The 18,863-nt window shown below is 34.0% G+C and overlaps 1 protein-coding gene across 2 annotated transcripts in view; it reads right to left on the bottom strand.

Moving 5' to 3' along the window:
- Positions 1-18,863, bottom strand: part of PLPP1 (phospholipid phosphatase 1) — a 113,651-nt gene that overhangs the window by 71,459 nt on the left and 23,329 nt on the right. Inside the window, exon 2 of one of the 2 annotated variants that reach the window (XM_074282504.1) lies at positions 1,759-1,913. The exons of the other annotated variant lie outside the window; for it this stretch is intronic. Within the exon in view, the coding sequence (XP_074138605.1) occupies positions 1,759-1,913 (155 nt within the window). The remainder of the gene's footprint in view (positions 1-1,758; positions 1,914-18,863) is intronic. 2 annotated transcript variants of the gene reach the window in all.

Raw genomic sequence — 18,863 nt, 5'->3', positions numbered from 1 at the left:
TTGGAGAACAATTTGGAACTATATATATATATATATATATATATATATATATATATATATATATATATATATATATATATATTATATATATATATCCATCAAACCGTGCATAACCTTTGATTCCAATGTGTCTCTACTGGGCCTGTAAAAGAGATCATAAAAAAAGGAAAAAGGATCCACATGTTAAAAATGTTTATAGCAGCCCTTTTTGTAGTGGTAAGGAATTAGAAATTAAGTAGATGCCCATCAGTTGGAAAATGGCTGAATAAGATGGTAGATGAATGTTATGAAATATTATCATTCTATAAGAAACAATCAACAGGATGATTTCAGAGAGGCCTGAAGAGACTTACATGAACTGATGCTAAGTGAAGTGAACATTGTACACAGCAACAGCAAGAATATGTGATGATAAACTCTCGTGGATGTGGCTCTTTTCAACCATTAGGTGATTCAAGCCAATTCCAATAAACTTGTATTGAAGAGAGCCATTTGCACCCAAAGAGATGACCATGGGAACTGAATGTGGGTCACCACATAGTACTTTCACCTTCTTTGTTGTTTGCTGGCTTTTTGTTTTCTTTCTTTCTTTTTCCTTTCTAATCTGATTTTTCTTGTGCAGCATAATTATGGAAATATATATAGAAGAATTACACATATTTAACATATATTGGATTACTTGCTGTCTAGGGGAGGGGTTACAGAAGGGAAGGAGAAAGAATTTGGTACACAAGGTTTTGTAAGGATGAATGTTGAAAATTATGCATACATTCTAAAAATAAAAAGCTAATTTTTTTTAATTTTCTAAAAAAAGGACAAGTTCTAGTTACTTAACAAGATCAAAAATAAAACTTTTCTGCAAACTAGACAGGTAAGGCCTACAGGACAGTGTATTTACATTCTATCTACTGAATAGATTGGGATGTTACATGCATTCTCAAATTAAAAGCATTTTTTTCTCAATTCCAACGAACTAACGGATTTTTAGGACAAGTGTCAGAGGCAAAAATAGAATCATAGAAACTTAGAAACTACAAATTAACATTCTATTTGTTCTTCTGATTTTTATTTATTTTGCCAAATATTTCCCAAGTATATTTTAATCTTGTTTGACCACAACTCTGGTTCAATGAGTTGTATTGTTATTGGATTTTTTCTAATATTTATGTTTAAAGAAATCACATCAAAAATAAACAATTATAGTCTCAAGACTCCCCAACTAAGATATGTTAAATTTAGTATGTCTGTATTCATCAGACCTCCATTCCCTTATCTTTCAGAGAAGGAATTTGGATGAGATGATCTTGAAAGTTCCTTTCTAGCTCTAATATTCTATAAATTCTTAGTTGGGGGCGGCTAGGTGGCGCAGTGGATAGAGCACCAGCCTTGAATTCAGGAGGACCTGAGTTCAAATATGGTCTCAGACACTTAACACTTCTTAGCTGTGTGACCCTGGGCAAGTCACTTAACCCCAGCCTGGGGGGGGGGGGGGGGGAATTCTTAGTTGGCTGTTAAGAGATTCAACTATATATCTAGAAATTCCTCTTCCACAAAGGGATAAGTGGATAAGTCTGTGAAATAAGTATTCTCCTTAATCAACTGCTCTACTATAGACTTAGACCCCATCCCAATTCCATACCTCCTCCTCCACCACCACAATCACATCATCATCATCATCATCAATCATCATCATCATCATCATCATCATTATCATCATGATCATCATCCCCACCACTACCTATAGAGTTAGTTACTTACAGAGGAAATAGGCAGAGTGAACCCCACTGCGTAGAGAAGCGGGGATGGAACGGTACTGTCATGGTACGGATACTTGATGCTGTTGTCACTACAGAAAAAGCCTCTCTGATATGGCTTTATTTTGGCCAAGTTTAGAACAATCAAGGGCAAGGCAGCTGTGGGGGAAGGGAAAAAACACACATAGTTAAATTCAATTCTCTTCAAAGGCACACTTCATCAGGAAGAGGTAAATATTTTTTGGAAAGCAAATTTCAGCTCTTTTGCCCTTTTCTAAGAAAAGGTTAACAGCCCACAATACCCAAGGGCAGCATTCTCTGGTCAGCAGTCCACAGCATGCCTTCCTCAATAGCATCCTTGCCCTCCCAATTCAATTTCACAGGAACAAATTCTCTTAAATTCTCACATACTTAAGGTCCAGTCATAAAGTAAGCCTACTGCAAGAGAGAGGAGAATTGGTACAGAAAAAGTTTAGTTAATTTCTAATGTCGTCAAAGTCTTTTGTACTTTATTTGATGCTCTATGCCTAGAATGAACTATCTATCCTTCCATCAACCTAACCCTTCCAGAATTCCTGCTCTCTTTTTTAGAGCTCACCTCGAGCATATTACCTTCTACAGAAAACCCTCCCGAATTTCAACTGATAGCATCTTCCTCTAAAATCACCTCATATTTGCTTTGTATATTTGTTTCTCCAAAAGAAAGTAATAAGCTCCCTGAGGAGGAACAGCTAACATAAGTATCTGGCAAGGAATACTTGCTAGGAGAGGGAAAAAATGTTTTTAAGTTGAAGGGGAGGAGGGAAGAAGCATCAAAAGAGCAAAGCTCATAATGAAGCATAAAGGAATGTGAATACACTTTAAGTAAAGAAAAGAAAACAATGAGGATCTTTAGATGGATGATATTTTAAACACACATAATATCAGAGTTTTGGGGAGTATTAAGTGAACAGAACCAGAAGAACTATTCATACAAGAACATTATAAATTAAAAATAGCTTTCAAAGATTTAAAAACTCTGATCAAAGCAGTGACCAATCACCCATGTCTCTTTTCAGAAGAGTAGGAAAATAATACTTGTATAGGAGAGAAAAGACGTTAAGGAGAATGTAACAAATAGGATAGTTTTCAAAGTATTCTGCTGTGCATGTGGAATTGCCTTTTTTAAAAATGTTTAAGTTCAGAATAATACAAAATAATTTTAAAGAAACTACTCAAAGCAACTTGTTTTTCCTAAGTTAATTTATCTTTTGGAATGACTATCAACTATTAGCCCAATACTACAGGCATATTTTTAAATAGGAAAAAAATTCAACAATTCAACAAATATCAAGATTCCACTAACTATTCAAGGCAGCCGGTGACAGAGTGGATAATACTGAACCTAGAGTCCCAAAACAAAATTCAACCTCAACTACTTAATAGCTTTGCAACTCTGGGCAAGTTGCTACATTTGTGCCTCAGTTTCCTCAACAGGATAATTACAGTATTCATCTCCCACGTCTACTGTGAGAATAAAAATGAGAATATTTTGACTTCTGGGTAGCATGAGAAACAAGATAAAGAATTAAATATTTTCCCCAATTCCCTAAAATTTCTGGAATCTCTTCAAAAGAGAAATTATACACCAAAAAATAAAAAGCGACTTTAGCTGTCACCATGGTCCAGGATATCCAGAATGCAGAAGAATAAAAAAAAAAAAAAAAAACAAGAACTGATGCTCACTGCCCCTGAGATTACTCAGTACTCTTTCCCTACTTCCCACTCTATGATCATTAAGAGCATAGTAACACACCCTCCCTTTTTTCAGTGCCATTGCACAACAACATAACCTTGACAGCCATACTGATCACAGCCCCTCAAGAGCAAAAGCCTACCAGGATCAGCAGCCCAGAAGCGACAGTACTGCAAAGCTCTGAACTGCCAGTGCCAAGGAAGTGTAGGGGCAGAGGGAAGAAGAGGGGTTGAGAAACATGTAGTACTCCACCAAGACTGAGGGAAAGAGCACAGTATCCAGCTGGGGCCAGTTCTGACCATTCAAAAATCCTTTGGAGTGTAGACCTGAATGGATGAATCACAAACTTGGGAGGAGGCTGAGACACTTTTGAGAATTCAGCCCCTGAGAAAACTACAATCAGAGGTGAGGGAGTTAGGAAGTGACTGATAAGGAAAAAGGGTGGGTATGGAGATAGAAATGACTGAAAGTACCAAAGATCAAAAGAAAACTATGACCTTGAATATAAACAGACCAACAAAAGAATAGTAACAAACAGAAGGAAATATGGTTCCCAGATGTAGGAAACAAGTTCAAGGATATATGAATGAATACTGAGAAATAAAGGGAAATGATCCAAAAATTGATGAGAATATATTCTAGAATGTGAGAACACAGAACTACAACCTGCTATTTCTGAACAACTTACAAGAAAAATGAAATTTTCATTTTATGTCCCACACAGTAAAAAACAAAAAAAAAAACACAACAGAATAGAAAATCTTGAATTTGCAGTGGCAAAAGCCTCACTAAAGAACCAAGAGAATAGAATGGAAAGCAAATATGCAGAAGTGAAGGACAATCTAGAAGAACAGAAGCAAAAAATAATAATTCCAATAAATAAATAAAATTCCAATTGAAAAGAATTCACAGTTTGTCTCAAAGTAAAAATTTTAAAAATGAAATAAAGACAGCATAGTGGTTAAATTTATTAAATTAATTTGGAAACAAATTCTAATTGACTTCGAGGGATCTTCAACTGTAAAAGAACAGACATTTGACTAACCCAAGATTATTTTTGTACCTATTAGAAAAAGAAAGGAATGGAATAATGTGTTCCAAAAAGCAAACAAAAGGACGCAGCATATAGTCCAAGTGATGTCATGCAAATATGAGCTTAACCATAATGCACAAAAGTCCTCTCCAATACCCCAAATAAGAAAAATTCAAAAGAAATGAATAAATACAGCAGACAAGGGCAGGAATAACAGCAGAGTGACTAGAAAGAATTAGACTTCTTTCTAAATGTATATAAGGAGCCAGAGGGTGAAAGCAGAAATATGGCAGAGATAACAGTAAAAAGGCAGAGAGGGGGTATTATGGATAGAAATTGGTCCCAGCCTACCTACAGATGAATGTTTCTTTTGTAGAATTACATGGGAGGCTATATAAAAGGAAGAGGAGAGGAGCAGGGGGACAGAAAAGGGATGTAGTCAAATCAAGAGCTAGCAATGAGGAGAAAGTAATCTCTAGGCTCAAGGAAAAGGCTTCAGGGTAGGGGGCAACCTGGGGAAAGGAAGGAGAGAAGGCCTAACTTTGGAAGTGGGAGGGGATTCCACTGATCAATGAAGGGAGATTGTCAGAGTTGGAATCCTGGGAGCAACTGACACCAGGAGTAATAGGAGAGCATAGAAACAGATTTCCAGGCAAATGTAGAGGGAAAAAATGTCAACAAAAGATGGCCATAAATCAGTGGTGAGTAGCATAATCCTGTACATGGTAGGAGAGGGGTCCTACCTCAGGCAATGCTTTTTCTAATACCTGCTAATAATTGTTACTGTTTTTTAAGTGAAGCCTAATGGAAAAGGGAAAGCTCTGGGAAATGACCTACAAGGAAGAGTTTAGAATAGATACCTTGTAAGCTATGACTTCAAGGAGAATAGAGAAAAGAAAAAAGACCAAATAAATATAGGTTTCAGAGAATGAGGATCTAGAGTAAATAGGAAGAGAGAATATAGAATGTAGAGAGTGCGAGAAATCTTTTTGTAAAGGGGGCACACACACACCAAAAGAAATTTATAATCTAAGGAACAAGACCAGTTTATGAGTTGGAAAAAGAAGGGGATTATCCAATGAAAAGAAGGGATCAAGAGTGAGACAAAGAGAGCCAGTGAGAACAGGGTCACCTTTAAAAAAAAAAAAAAAAAAAGGCTAAAGGAACATAATACTGTGTTTATAGCAGAAGAGGAAACTTGAAACTGAAAAGATTTTGCAGAAGCAACATTGATGCATCTAGGATAAGAAGAAAAGTGATCAAATGGAGGAAGGGGAGAAATCTATCAAATTTCCAAAAAGTGTTTAGTATTCAAGATATACAGACAATAGATTTTCATGCACATGACTCATTGCCATCCTGTTAGTACATAAATGGTCAAATTATATATACATATGTATATGTGTGTGTATATGAACAAATCTCAAAAGCAAAACATTCAAGTATTAATAACCACATTTTTTGAAAATGCTTCAAATCACAAAAATGCAGAGCAAAACAATTGAGGTTTCACACCTCACACCTCGAAAATTCAGGAAAATGACAAAAAAAAAAGAGAAACAGTCAATGTTGGAAGAGTTGTACTTACTACATTGTTGGTGAAATTGTGAAACATTACAACATAATTGCTATTACTACATTGTTGGTGGAACTGTACAACCATTTTGGAAAGCAACTTGGAATTATGCAAACAGAGAAGTTAAAATATCTATACTACTTGAATCAGAGAATCCATTACTGATGTTATGCTCCAAAGAATCCATTAATTAAAAAAAAAAAGTTCCCATACATTCCAAAACGTTTATATTAGCACTTTTTATAGTAGGCAAAAATTAGAAACAAAGTAGATGCCCATTTACTGGGAAATTACAAATCATGGTACATATGTGAATATAATATAATATTTATGTGCAGCAAGAATGATGTATATTGTTTACCCTATACTGCATTATTTCCTATCTAAAGGAGGGATCGGGAAAAGGGAGGGAGAAAAATATGGAACATAAGGTTTTTCAAGGGTCAATGTTGAAAATTATATTTGCATGTATTTTGAAAAGTAAAAAAAACTATTGTTAAAAAAAACAAAAAGAAATGATGTATATAATGAATACAGAGAATCATGGAAGGATTAATATGCAGATACAAAGTAAAATAAGCCCCCCCCCCAAAAAAAAAAAACTATTCAGCAATAACAAGGTAAGAGGGGAATGGGGAAGGGAAGAAACAAAAAAGTCAAAGTATATAACAAACTGATAAAGAGTCACTGGGATTTAAATGAAAAAATATAAAAAGACACTTCCCAACATACCTCAGCTTCATGGAGGTCAGAGGTCTACAGGAGTTAACTGTATATTTTGTGATTTTTTTTCCTCCTTTTTTTCTTATTAAAGCTTTTTATTTACAAAACATATGCAAGGGTAATTTTTCAACATTGACCCTTGCAAAAGCTTGTGTTCCAAATTTTCCCCTTCTTCCCCCATCTCTCCCCAGATGGCAGGTAATCCAATACATGTTAAATTATGTTAAAATATATGTTAAATCCAATATATGTATACTTATTTATAAAGTTATCTTGTTGCACAAGAAGGAAAAAAACTGAGAAAAGAAAACAACATGTAAGCAAACAACAAAGAAAGAGTGAAAATGCTATTTTGTCATCCACATTTGGTTCTCACAGTCTTGGGACCTTTTCAACATTATCAATCATGTTGACTTTTTTTCTTTCCCCCAAAAAAAAAGTATTATATGGAGTGACTTTCTGGGAGGAGGAGGAACACATCAAACATTAGGGCAACATAAAAAATAAAGACTATTCAGAAATACAAATATATGTTTTTTAAAGGAGCTAGATATCTTTTAGGCACAATACTATTATCTAGGACATATCTGCTTGTTACTATGCTTTTGTTGTTTTGTAACTTTGCAGAACCTAGTCTTTAATATGAATTAATATTTCAACTTGGTCCATGTTCCAAAAGAAATTTACTGGGATAAGACTGTGCCCATTTGGAAGACAAGACACATCTTAATGGGGGAAGGGGGGAGACTAAGTTCAGAAATGACTGATAAAAACCATTTATAAAACAGAAAGAAGAGACCAACATAGGCTAAAATAGTCAAGAAGAAGCTGGAATAAAGCTAGACCATAATAAAAGAGAAGTAGAATAGGCAGAACAAAAAGATCTACAAAACAAAAGACTACATACAACATCTAGGGAATGGCGTGAGCTAAAAGCACAATGGGTATGGACATATACCACATTCCACAAACATAAGGAGCCAAGATTTTTACTATATAGTAGAAACAAGAGATATTGTTGGATGGCAAGCAAAGGTTAGGTCTAGATTTTAGGAATTGGTAGTGAATCTGGGGATTTTGACCTTTGTCCTTTAGGAATGGGTTTTATATGCACATTCATTTTTTTTTAACATATTTCCATGAGTCCTGTTGGCAAAGAAAAATCAGAACTAAAAGGAGAGGGGGAGAAGGAAAAAAAAAAAAGATCAAAATAGTATGCTTCAATCTGCATTCAGCCTCTCTTTGGTTAAAAAGTAGCATTTTCCATAAGATGGATTTTTCACTTGAGAAAGTAATACATCATAAAGTGCCCATTTTATTCCATAGTAATAGTGGTGGTGATGGTGGTGGTGGTAGTGTTCAGTTACTGTCCAACTCTTCATGACTTCACAGAACGCAATACCCCACCAAATGCTTTTATTTTCTACTATCTCCCAAAATCGATTCAAGCTCAAGTTCAGTGCTTCTATAACACTATCACATCCTCTTCTTCTTTTGCCTTCAATCCTTCCCAATACCAGGGTCTTTTCCAGTGATCTTATCTTTTTTGTTATGTGTCCAAAATATTTAAGCTTAAGCTTCATTATTTGTCCTGCCAGTGAATAGTATAAAATAATTTCTTTAAGTATTTACTGATTTGATTGTTGGTCTTAAAAATGAAAAGGGAGAACTTTTCACCAATGAAGAGGAAATTAGAGCAATAATGAGTTACTTTGCCCAACTTTATGCCCATAAATTTGATAACCTAAGTGAAATGGATGACTACCTCCAAAAATATAGGCTTCCCAGATTAAAAGAGGAGGAAATAAATTGCTTAAATAGTCCCATTTCAGAAAAAGAAATAGAACAAGCTATTAATCAACTCCCTAAGAAAAAAATCCCCAGGACCAGATGGATTTACATGTGAATTCTACCAAACATTCAGAGAATAATTAGCCCCAATGCTATATAAACTATTTTTAAAAATAGGGAATGAAGGAGATCTACCAAATTCCTTTTATGACACAGACATATAATACTGATACCTAAACCAGGCAGGTTGAAAGAAAAGAAAATTATAGACCAAGCTCCCTAATGAATATTGATGCTAAAATCTTAAATAAAATATCAGCAAAAAGAAAAATCATCCCCAGGATAACACACCATGACCAAGTAGGATTTATACCAGGAATGCAGGGCTGGTTCAACATTAGGAAAACTATTAGTATAACTGACCATATCAATAACCAAATTAACAAAAATCATATGATCATCTCAACAGATGCAGAAAAAGCATTTGATAAAATCCAACATCCATTCCTATTAAAAACACTTGAGAGTATAAGAATAAATGGACTTTTCCTTAAAATAATCTGTACCATCTATTTAAAACTATCAATAAGCATCATATGTAATGGGGATAAACTGCAACCATGCCCAATAAGATCAGGAGTGAAACAAGGTTGCCCACTATCACCATTACTATTCAATATTGTATTAGAAATGCTAGCGTCAGCAATAAGAGTGGAGAAAGAGACTAAAGGAATTAAAGTAGGTAATGAGGAAACTAAATTATCACTCTTTGCTGATGATATGATGATATACTTAGAGAACCCCAAAGATTTTACTAAAAAGCTATTAGAAATAATCCACACCTTTAGCAAAGTTGCAGGATACAAAATAAACCCACATAAGTCATCAGCATTCTTATATATCACTAACAAAATCCAATAGTTAGAGTTACAAAGAGAAACTCCATTTAAAGTAACTACCAAAAATATAAAATATTTGGGAATCTGTCAAGGGAAAATCAGGAACTATATGAGCAAAACTACATAACACTTTCCACACAAATAAAGTCAGATCTAACCAATTAGAAAAAAATTAAATGCTCTTGGATAGGGTGAGCAAATATAATAAAGATGATAATACTACCTAAACTAATCTATTTATTTAGCACTATATCAGACTCCCAAAAAAATTATTTTAATGACTTAGAAAAAATAACAACAAAGTTCATATGGAAAAACAAAAGGTCAACAATTTCAAGCAAACTAATGAAAAAAAAAATCAAATGAAGGTGACCTAGCTGTACCAGATCTAAAACTATATTATAAAGCAGCAGTTACCAAAACCATTTGGTATTGGCTAAGAAATACACTATTTGATCAGTGGAATAGGTTAGATTCAAAGGACAAAATAGTCAATAACTTTAATAATCTAGTGACTATTTAGTCTATATAGTGACTAGGACTATTTCAAAGTCTGATTCTTCTTGTGCAGCAAAATAGCTGTATGGACATGTATACATATATTGCATTTAATATATACTTTAACATATTTAACGTGTATTGGTCTACCTGCCATCTGGGGGAGGGAGTGGGGGGAAAGAGGAGAAAAATTGCAACAAAAGGTTTTGCAACCGTCAATGCTGAAAAATTACCCATGCATAAATCTTGTAAATAAAAAGTTATCATTAAAAAAAAAAAAAAAAAAAAAAAGTATTGACTGATTTGAGCACCTTGCTATCGGAAGGACTCAAGTCTTCTCCAGCACCACTATTTGAAAGTGTTAATTCTACAGTGTATTCCTTTCCTTAGAGTCCAATTCTCTCAGCCATATATTACAACTGGAACAACTATAGTTTTGACCATATGAATCTTTATTGACAAGGTAATATTTTTTCTTCCAAAGAGCAAACATCCTTTTATTTGATGTTGCACTTGTCATATACGATCATCATCTTTGAGCCCAAGAATATTCCAAATTCCAATTCAAATTTCTTCCATTCTTCTATTTTTCTTCTCCCTTTATTTTCCAGGAAGGGATGAGAGCAGTTGCCATGATCTCGGGGGCTTTTTTGGATTTGTTTTGGGTCCATTTTTTAATGTTAACCTTCAAGTCAGCTTTTACATTCTTGAAGGTGAAAAGGAAAGGGGAAAGAAAGGGGAAGAGGAAGGGGAAGAGGAGAAAGAATGAAAAAGACCTAGGTTCATTTTTTTAATTCAATTTTTTCCAAAGTATACTCTAAGACAAAAAGCAACAGTATAAATTATCCATCAGGGTCACCAGTTTATAGTAGGGGATGAAACACAAAGTAATAACAACTACCTCTACTTCAATTACCATAATTTTAAGAATTTAAGAATCTCTCCTTACTCTCTTTCATTAAAAAAAACCACACAGGAAGATCAGTCTAGCTGGGTGGTTCCTTTTAATTAGACAAAATGTAAAAGAATATTACTTGGGCTAACTTCACTTTTTTCTTTGCAAATAAATAAATAAATAAATAGTGATCTCAAACACAACTCAGCTTTCCTCTGGCAGGAAACAGAGACAAGTGATTAAGACTTAAAAAACTGAGGGCTAAGACTAAAGAAATAAGAATGATATGAAGACATCATAGTGGGGCTTTATTTTGCTGCCATAAAGCTTTTTAAGGAATTAACATAATCAAAAAGCACTGAAGTAAGGTTCTTTCACTATACTTCCTACTGTTTCATTAATGTGCCAAGTGTAGGAAATAATAAGGATGTGGGATCATGGATCTAGTGCTAGAAGGGTCCTTCAGGAGACATTCAGACCAACTTCATTTTACTATTGAAGAAACTGAGATGAGAGTGGAATGCAGAGAAAGAATAGGTCTAGATAGATTTGGGAACCATGGGATGAGATTGTTGGAATTGGTTCATAGAATCTTTGAAAATGAACAAGGAGGGATAAAGAAAGCACAGTGGCCCATAAATCAGGACAACTAAGTCCCAATCACCTAGTTGTCCAATGAGTTTCATTTTCTAGGACTTTATAATAAAGGAATAATAAATTTCTAAGCCAGAAAGTATCTTAAAAATAATTCTGACAATTTAGTTTTACATGAGGAAATCAAGGGTTTTATATTAATAGATAGATATGTTTGGGTTTATTGGGAAGATTTTTTTATTGTTTTTTATACACGATAGCATATCTAAGCAATGGCAACATCTATTTAAATGTACACTTGGGGCTGACACCAAATCCATGCTTACTTTTATGAAATTTAATTCATAAAACCTGTTCATTTAGCTTTTTAAAACATTCTGGGTTACTTTTAGTAAACATTTTTCAGTTCTTTAATACCATAACATATTACCTAGGCAGCTTTTCGAAAGTGCCATTCATTCTGCACATAATGAAAGTTCTTTATTTGGTGTCCAATTCAGCTGGACAAAGTTCATCTTTGGGGGGGGAAAAGCACGTAATATTTTTCTTGCTTTCTTTGGAAACAGGTGTTACAAATTCCTTCGAGAAGCATATGAAAATCTTCCAATTAATCACCAATTATGTTTCTTTCTGAACTGGAATGGTTTTCCCCCCTTTTTCAAACAAGGTCATCAATGATTAAAAAGTAAAGAAACCCATTCAAAGTTTACAGAAAGGGGAAAAAAAAACTTACTAGTAAATTTGCCTATAACTTGTTTCTCTTTTATTCACTAAGGATCAAAAATATGGATTACTGCCCTCATACTCAAAAAGGTAGAAATTCATATTGCAATTTTATCTGCTTGTTTTTTTAAAAAGGAATCATTACCTTGAGAGAATTTTAAAGAAGGTTTTCCTTCCCTCTATCTCTCACTTATACTTCCAGGTCTATTAATTTTGGTAGACATATATGAACTGAATTTCCTTTTCAATGTGCATATGGGTTTTGTCAAAAAATATTCCCAAAGGGATATTTCAATTAGATCTTTTAAATCCAAATTGGAATTGGATTTCTACTACAAAGGAAACAATGAGGAGGTGATATGGAAACTTCATGAAAAATCTCAATTCCGAGTATATATTTATGGATCCACAAACATACACACTTTTCCAAATGATAATAATTAAATCTATTAAGAGATTAAAAGGCTTCCCCAAAACCACCAAGCTATGGCTGAGCATTTCCAATGATTAAGAAAAAAATTTTTTGATGACAAATTCTCTTTTATTGAGGCCTCAGGATAAAAAAGAATTTGAATTCACAGAGTTAACTTTCTGTCTACCATCCATGGTCTTTTTAATCTTAATAAAACCTAAAAGTTATGAATACTTTCAAGTAGTAATAATTAAAATCCCAAATATTTTCAATGTGGCTATTATATTTTTGTCTTTAAAAAAAAATAAAGAGAAATAAAATAGAAAATAATCAGAAATTCAAAAATTCACCACACTTACCGTCTGATAAAATTTTCAAACATTTTTAATTTCAAACAATTTTAATATTTTTAATGACCAACATTTTTTTAAGGTATAATACCTGTGCTCACATTCAAAACGTTTATCTTCACATAGCTATTTCCAGTAGGACTTAATGGTAAGAGAGAAAATAGTACGTCTTCCTGTAATATTTTGCCAACTAACATACCAGGTGTGCTGGGGACCAGCAAAGTGATTGACCTGACTACAGAGGATTATGGGAAATAAAGTTGGATCAATTGATACAGTCAAATTACAGCAAAACTTTGACCCAGGACAAGAAGTTTTAAATTCAATTTGTGCCATTTCAGAAACAATGTACATATTTCTAATGTTGCTACTATTTTCAGGGTAGGGAAGTGACAAAATGAAAGCTATGTTTCTGAATTATGACACGGTTTTTGTGCCTCAAGTTGTTTTGCACTTTTTTCCACTGACAACAGAAGTCACCAATAAAAATTTTCTTAAAAGAAAATGAACATCACAAGAAGGAAACAGAAAAGATATAAGATGAAAGGCTGGAAATGAAGTTATATATACTGAAGAATCATCTGCAAAGAGGGGAAAGGTGAAACCATTTAGGTCAAATTATTTCTCAGGCCACAGAGAGAAAAAGTCAGGGCCAAAAACTAAATTTTTAGAGAACATTCACATCCACCCACCACTAGCTTCAAAATCATCTATTTGGCTGTACAGTTATACTATAAAAAGTGCTTAGATTTTATTCTGTTTTTAAGTGGTAACAAAAGACAGAAAAGAACCAGTCTGGGTATAAGTGGAGTTTACTAAAAAAACTATTCCCTACGTTTTGTGGTTTTAACTGAGAAGTACCTTCCAAAGTCCTGAGTGTCTTAAAACAGTTTGTCAGACACTTAAAATAAATCAGCATATATTTTAAATACATCTTTAAAAAAGCCAACCTGGAAGGACAAGTTAATTTTGCTGCCTTCTCCCCAATTCTGCATAGGCCAAGATACAACTTCTGTTTATTTACAGACTATTTATTTTTTTAATCAAAAATCAATCTCTTATGTCACCTCCCTGAGAGAATATATTAAAGCAACTGACCACAGGCTACATTAACTAAGTCCTTTCACCCCTATGTGGTAACAACAGCTTCCTTGCAATTCCAACCAGGCAAAGATCACATGCAGTAGCTGGTTTTTTAAGGCAAAATTCCTAAAGCAGAGGTGAGGGAAATTGTACAATATAAGGATTAGTTAACCTTTCTCACAGGTACTTCAAAAATTCCTCTGGTCACATATGAAGTACTCTTTAGCTTATTACATCAGCAGCAGAATAGTGGAAGTTGACAGTAATTCATCTTCAGACATATAACTATTTATATCCAAGGGTCTAAATCTAGAATTAGTAATAAACAGAACACATTCTGAGAGTGGTTAAGTTGGTTTCAGGACAATGGAGTTAAAGCACAAGAAATAGCATCATCACAATATACAGGAATGACAAGATCTTTAAAGAGGTGGCTTAAATGAACAAGTTATCTCCTTTTACCCAATCTGGACATCTTTCTACTAGGCTTACCGAGAGGGTGAAAAAAAAAATATCCCTTAAGAAATAATGTGACAGAAACAAAAGAATATGAATTTTCAAGAGAAACTTGTTTTGTTTTTATTTTTAAATTTTTTTATTAAAACTTTTTATTTACAAAGCATATGCAGGGGTAATTTTTCCAACAACTTTTGCTTTTTAAAATGAAAAAAGAGAAGTTATAAAAGACTGAGAATTCAAAATATGTTTCCAGTAGGCCTGTGAAGAGTAACTTAGAGGTAAACAAACAGTTTAAACAATCTCCCCTCCCCCTTGTACCATAATACATCAAAGTAATTTATATTCTTTCATGCCCCAAAAATTGTCTCCTCATTCCTAAAATAAACATTTTTAGTGGAGAGTCTGACAAACAGTGCTTACTTAACAAAATGATAATAGAGTACCTGAAGAAGTTGTCAGAACAGAGGGGAATAAACAGATACAATATCTAGTCCAGTTCCTTCGTTGTCTACACAAGGAACAAGGCCCATATACATGAAGTGTTCTATCTAATGTGACAGGAGTGATTAAATGTTAAATATTTAATAAACATTAAATATGAAATGTGTATTATTATACAGAGTTGTCATTCATTCTCCACTGCTATAAAATTTGAACCTTCAAATGAATAGTTCTTTACTTTTCTGCCACACACACACTCACCCATCAATCCTCAGCCTTCTTGTCAACTCTATATCCACAACCACAAAAGAACCTGCCTTTACTCTCAGAGCCTCTACTTTCCTTCAAGTCCTTTTTACTGCTCTCTAAACCTATTACTATTTCAATAACTTTCTAATTATCTCCCCTCCATTCCTGTCTCTCCCTTAGTCCAAACCATCCATCTTCCACACTGCTAATCCTCTGCACAGCATGTCTGTCTTTCATCCAAAAAAAAAAAAAAAAAAAAATCTTTGGGGGCCTTCAGGTGCTTCTAGTCTAAAATATTCTGCAAAAGATCTGACTTAGTCCACAATAAGATTCCACCTTTCTTTTCAGTCTTATTTCAAATTATTTTCCATGCATTCATGCATTCAATACATTCTCATGCATTTCAGTCACAATGCCATGTCTTATTTCCTGCCTCAGGACCCAGTTTGAACAGGTAGCTAAATAGATTTCCATGTTCAGAACATATGTCTCAGAGAGGGGTAATTAGAATATATTTTTAACTCTCCACTGCCATTTCTGGACTCCCCCTATTACCATCATCACTTGGCAACCTACCCCTTCCTTTAATGTCCATTATATTCAATTCTAACAAACCCAATTCTGATTCAGGTGACCATTATCAAAAGCAACTCCTGTTTTGCTCAGCAAATTCAATGTTTCTCTCCACAAATCTGTCCTAGACACTATTCTCTCTAAATGTCTTCTTGTTTCTTGATCTCACCAGTTCCTATGGATTCAATTATCCAGATGATTCCCAGATCTATAAATCTAACCCCAGTCTTTTTTCCTAAGCCTTTGAATAACCAGTTGCCTCAGATGTCTCAGGAAAGGATGTCTCAAAGATATCTCAAACTTAGTATATCCTAACAGAAATCATTCTCTTCTCCAAATTCCCTATTACTTTCAAGGATATCACTAAATCCTTCCAGTCACACACAAACTCAATGTCATTTTTAACCACTTATTAGAACCTAACCCTATATAGACCCCTGCCTATTGCCAGCCCTTTTTATTTCTACATTTGTAACAGTTAGAGTAGGTCTTTACCATCCTTTTCCCCTTCTTTGGGCCATATATCCCCTTCAGTGCTTTCCTTCTATTTACAATTTTTTATATATGGTGTTTTTAAAGTTGTCTCTTCCACTAGAATATCAGCATTGTAAGATATATAGATAGATGACTATCCTAGTGAACATACTAGGATATTTAATTTGGTCCAATGGCTAGAACCATGTTACTTTGCTTAATAGGTGCGAATGAACACCATGGATCTGATTTCCATGTAATACTGTCAACTTTTTCTGTTTCAGGGCTACAGAATTTACCCATAATCACACAGGTGGATATAACATTCATTTAGCCAGAAATGAAAGTCAAAAAAGGGGATGACTTTGTATTAAAGCATCAACATTCTCATAAAACGTATTAATGGTGAATCAAGAATATTACTCTTAATATACAAGAGCCTAATATTAGAGAGGTAGTCGAATAATCACAGTTCTGGTATTAACTGCCTACACTAGTTTAATGGGAAACTTTCCACAAACGTCTTTGTTCACTGTTTTAACCTCCAACATCATTTTGCTCTGCCTTTAACAATTAGGCCTTGGAGGGAACATTTCCCAATACTGCTCTTGGGTCATTTTATACATGGCTTATTAAGAGGAAATAAGTACTTGAATCTACAATACTTTACAGCTATTGCTTTAAGAGTACAAGAAAGTGGCACTTCTTTATGGTTATTTAACTTTGAAATGGAGCTAAAAAACTCCTTGAAATACAGAGTCAAGTAATAATCAACAATACTATCATAAAATTAGGCTCATTCCAAAGAATTCAAACCTGTAAGAATAAATAGTTATCCCAGAAACAACATCATCACATCCCCCACTTAATAGCTTGCTTGGTTTTTTTTTGTTTATTTGTTTTATTTTTGTTGTTGTTGTTCTTATTTTCCCTAACAGCAGGAAACCAAAAGAAAAAAAAAAGGGAATGTGGACACTCAACACTCAGAATATGCATGGGAAAGACTTGAGAAAACTCTAAATTCTTCATCCATACCACCAAAAAAGGAGTTGAAATTACAATAAAATAAAAAAAGATACTGCCAATTAAAATCCAGGGCTGCAATCAAGTGCTTTTAATAGCTTAAATCTCTGGAGTAAAAAAGTATTTTAAAAACTTATATAGACTAAGTGATGTCTAGTCTGAAGTTATGACAACTAAACTGGCCCAGAAACAAGAACTAAAATTATAAAGAAGTCTGTTTCAAAAGAAAATACAATTCCTACTTTCGCAAATTCACCAAACTGGCCCATATGAAAGTGTGGGGGAAAGGGGACTGTTTTTAAAGTATATACCTCCAAAGAGGCATTTTAATTACATTTCCATTATTTAAGCCAATAGCATCAGGAATATAGGCAACAGGATGGTGTAGCAGACAAAGACCTGGTCTCCTAGTTAGACCTTCTTAAGGAAAGTCTCAGTTCTTAGATTTGAGTACCTATTGATTGTGTGATCCTGGGCAAAGCCCTATCACTACTGGAAAGGCAATTTACATTGACAAAAGGAATAGGAGTTCCTTTAAGCTAGTAAAATCAGTTCTAGAAAATTAATCAAGATAATTAAAAATTACTTGTTTCCCAAAAATATGCATTTATGAGGCCACTTCATAAGCCATCCTGAGGCCTCATTTTGAAGTGATTTCTAGGAGATCAATAAAACATTTCACTCATTTAACAAATGTTTATGCTGAATATTCAATGACTGGCAAAGTGAAAAAGATAAAGGATTCTCATCCTAAAGGAATTTACAATGCAGGAAGGGAGAAAAAAGATGCATTAAAAACTTCCCCTACATTGCAAGGAAGATGGTGACTGAAGGGCAGCATGCAGTCCTAAAAATTGCACTGAATTTGGAATCAAGTGATCTATGAGAATGATTATTATTAGCTCATACTAGCTGTGTGACAATGGGGAAGTCATACTCTCTGATCCTCTGTTTCCTCATCTTTAAAACCGTGATAATAATAATAACGCTACTTATTTCATGCAAGATTATTATACAATCAAAAGAAATGAGAGGGTCAAAGTCCCTTGGAAACACTGAAAGCTTTACAATAGAGACAGCATTTGAATTGGGCTTTTGAAGATAGACAAGGTCACTAGAGATTAAAGACTTTAAAGACTAATAGCAAGAACAAAAAGGCACGGGAATGTTCAGAAACAGCAAGCTGTTCAATTAGGCAGAAATTTAACATATACATAATGGGAGGAGTAAATGTCTAAAAAAAATTAAGTTTAGCTTAATGGATGTGGCTCTTTTCAACAGTGAGGTTTCAGGCTAATTATGATATACTTGTGATGGAGACAGCCATCTGCATCCAGAAAGAGTTCTGAGGACTAAATGTGGATAACAACATAGTATTTGTACCTTTTTTGTTGTTGTTTGTTTTTTCTTTCTTTCTCTTTTTTTCCCCTTTATGATCCAATTTTTCTTGTGCAATATGATAAATGTGGAACTATGTATAGAAGAATTGCACTTATTTAACATGTATTGGGTTGCTTGCTGTCTAGGGGAGAGAGATGGGAGGAAGAAAAACTTGGAACTTGGAACATCCTACAAGAG

Source organism: Sminthopsis crassicaudata, chromosome 1 (genome assembly GCF_048593235.1).
Source record: "Sminthopsis crassicaudata isolate SCR6 chromosome 1, ASM4859323v1, whole genome shotgun sequence".
Lineage (NCBI taxonomy): Eukaryota > Metazoa > Chordata > Mammalia > Dasyuromorphia > Dasyuridae > Sminthopsis > Sminthopsis crassicaudata.
The sequence above is the reverse complement of the archived record's forward strand: the minus strand, read 5'-3'. Positions and strand labels throughout refer to the sequence as shown.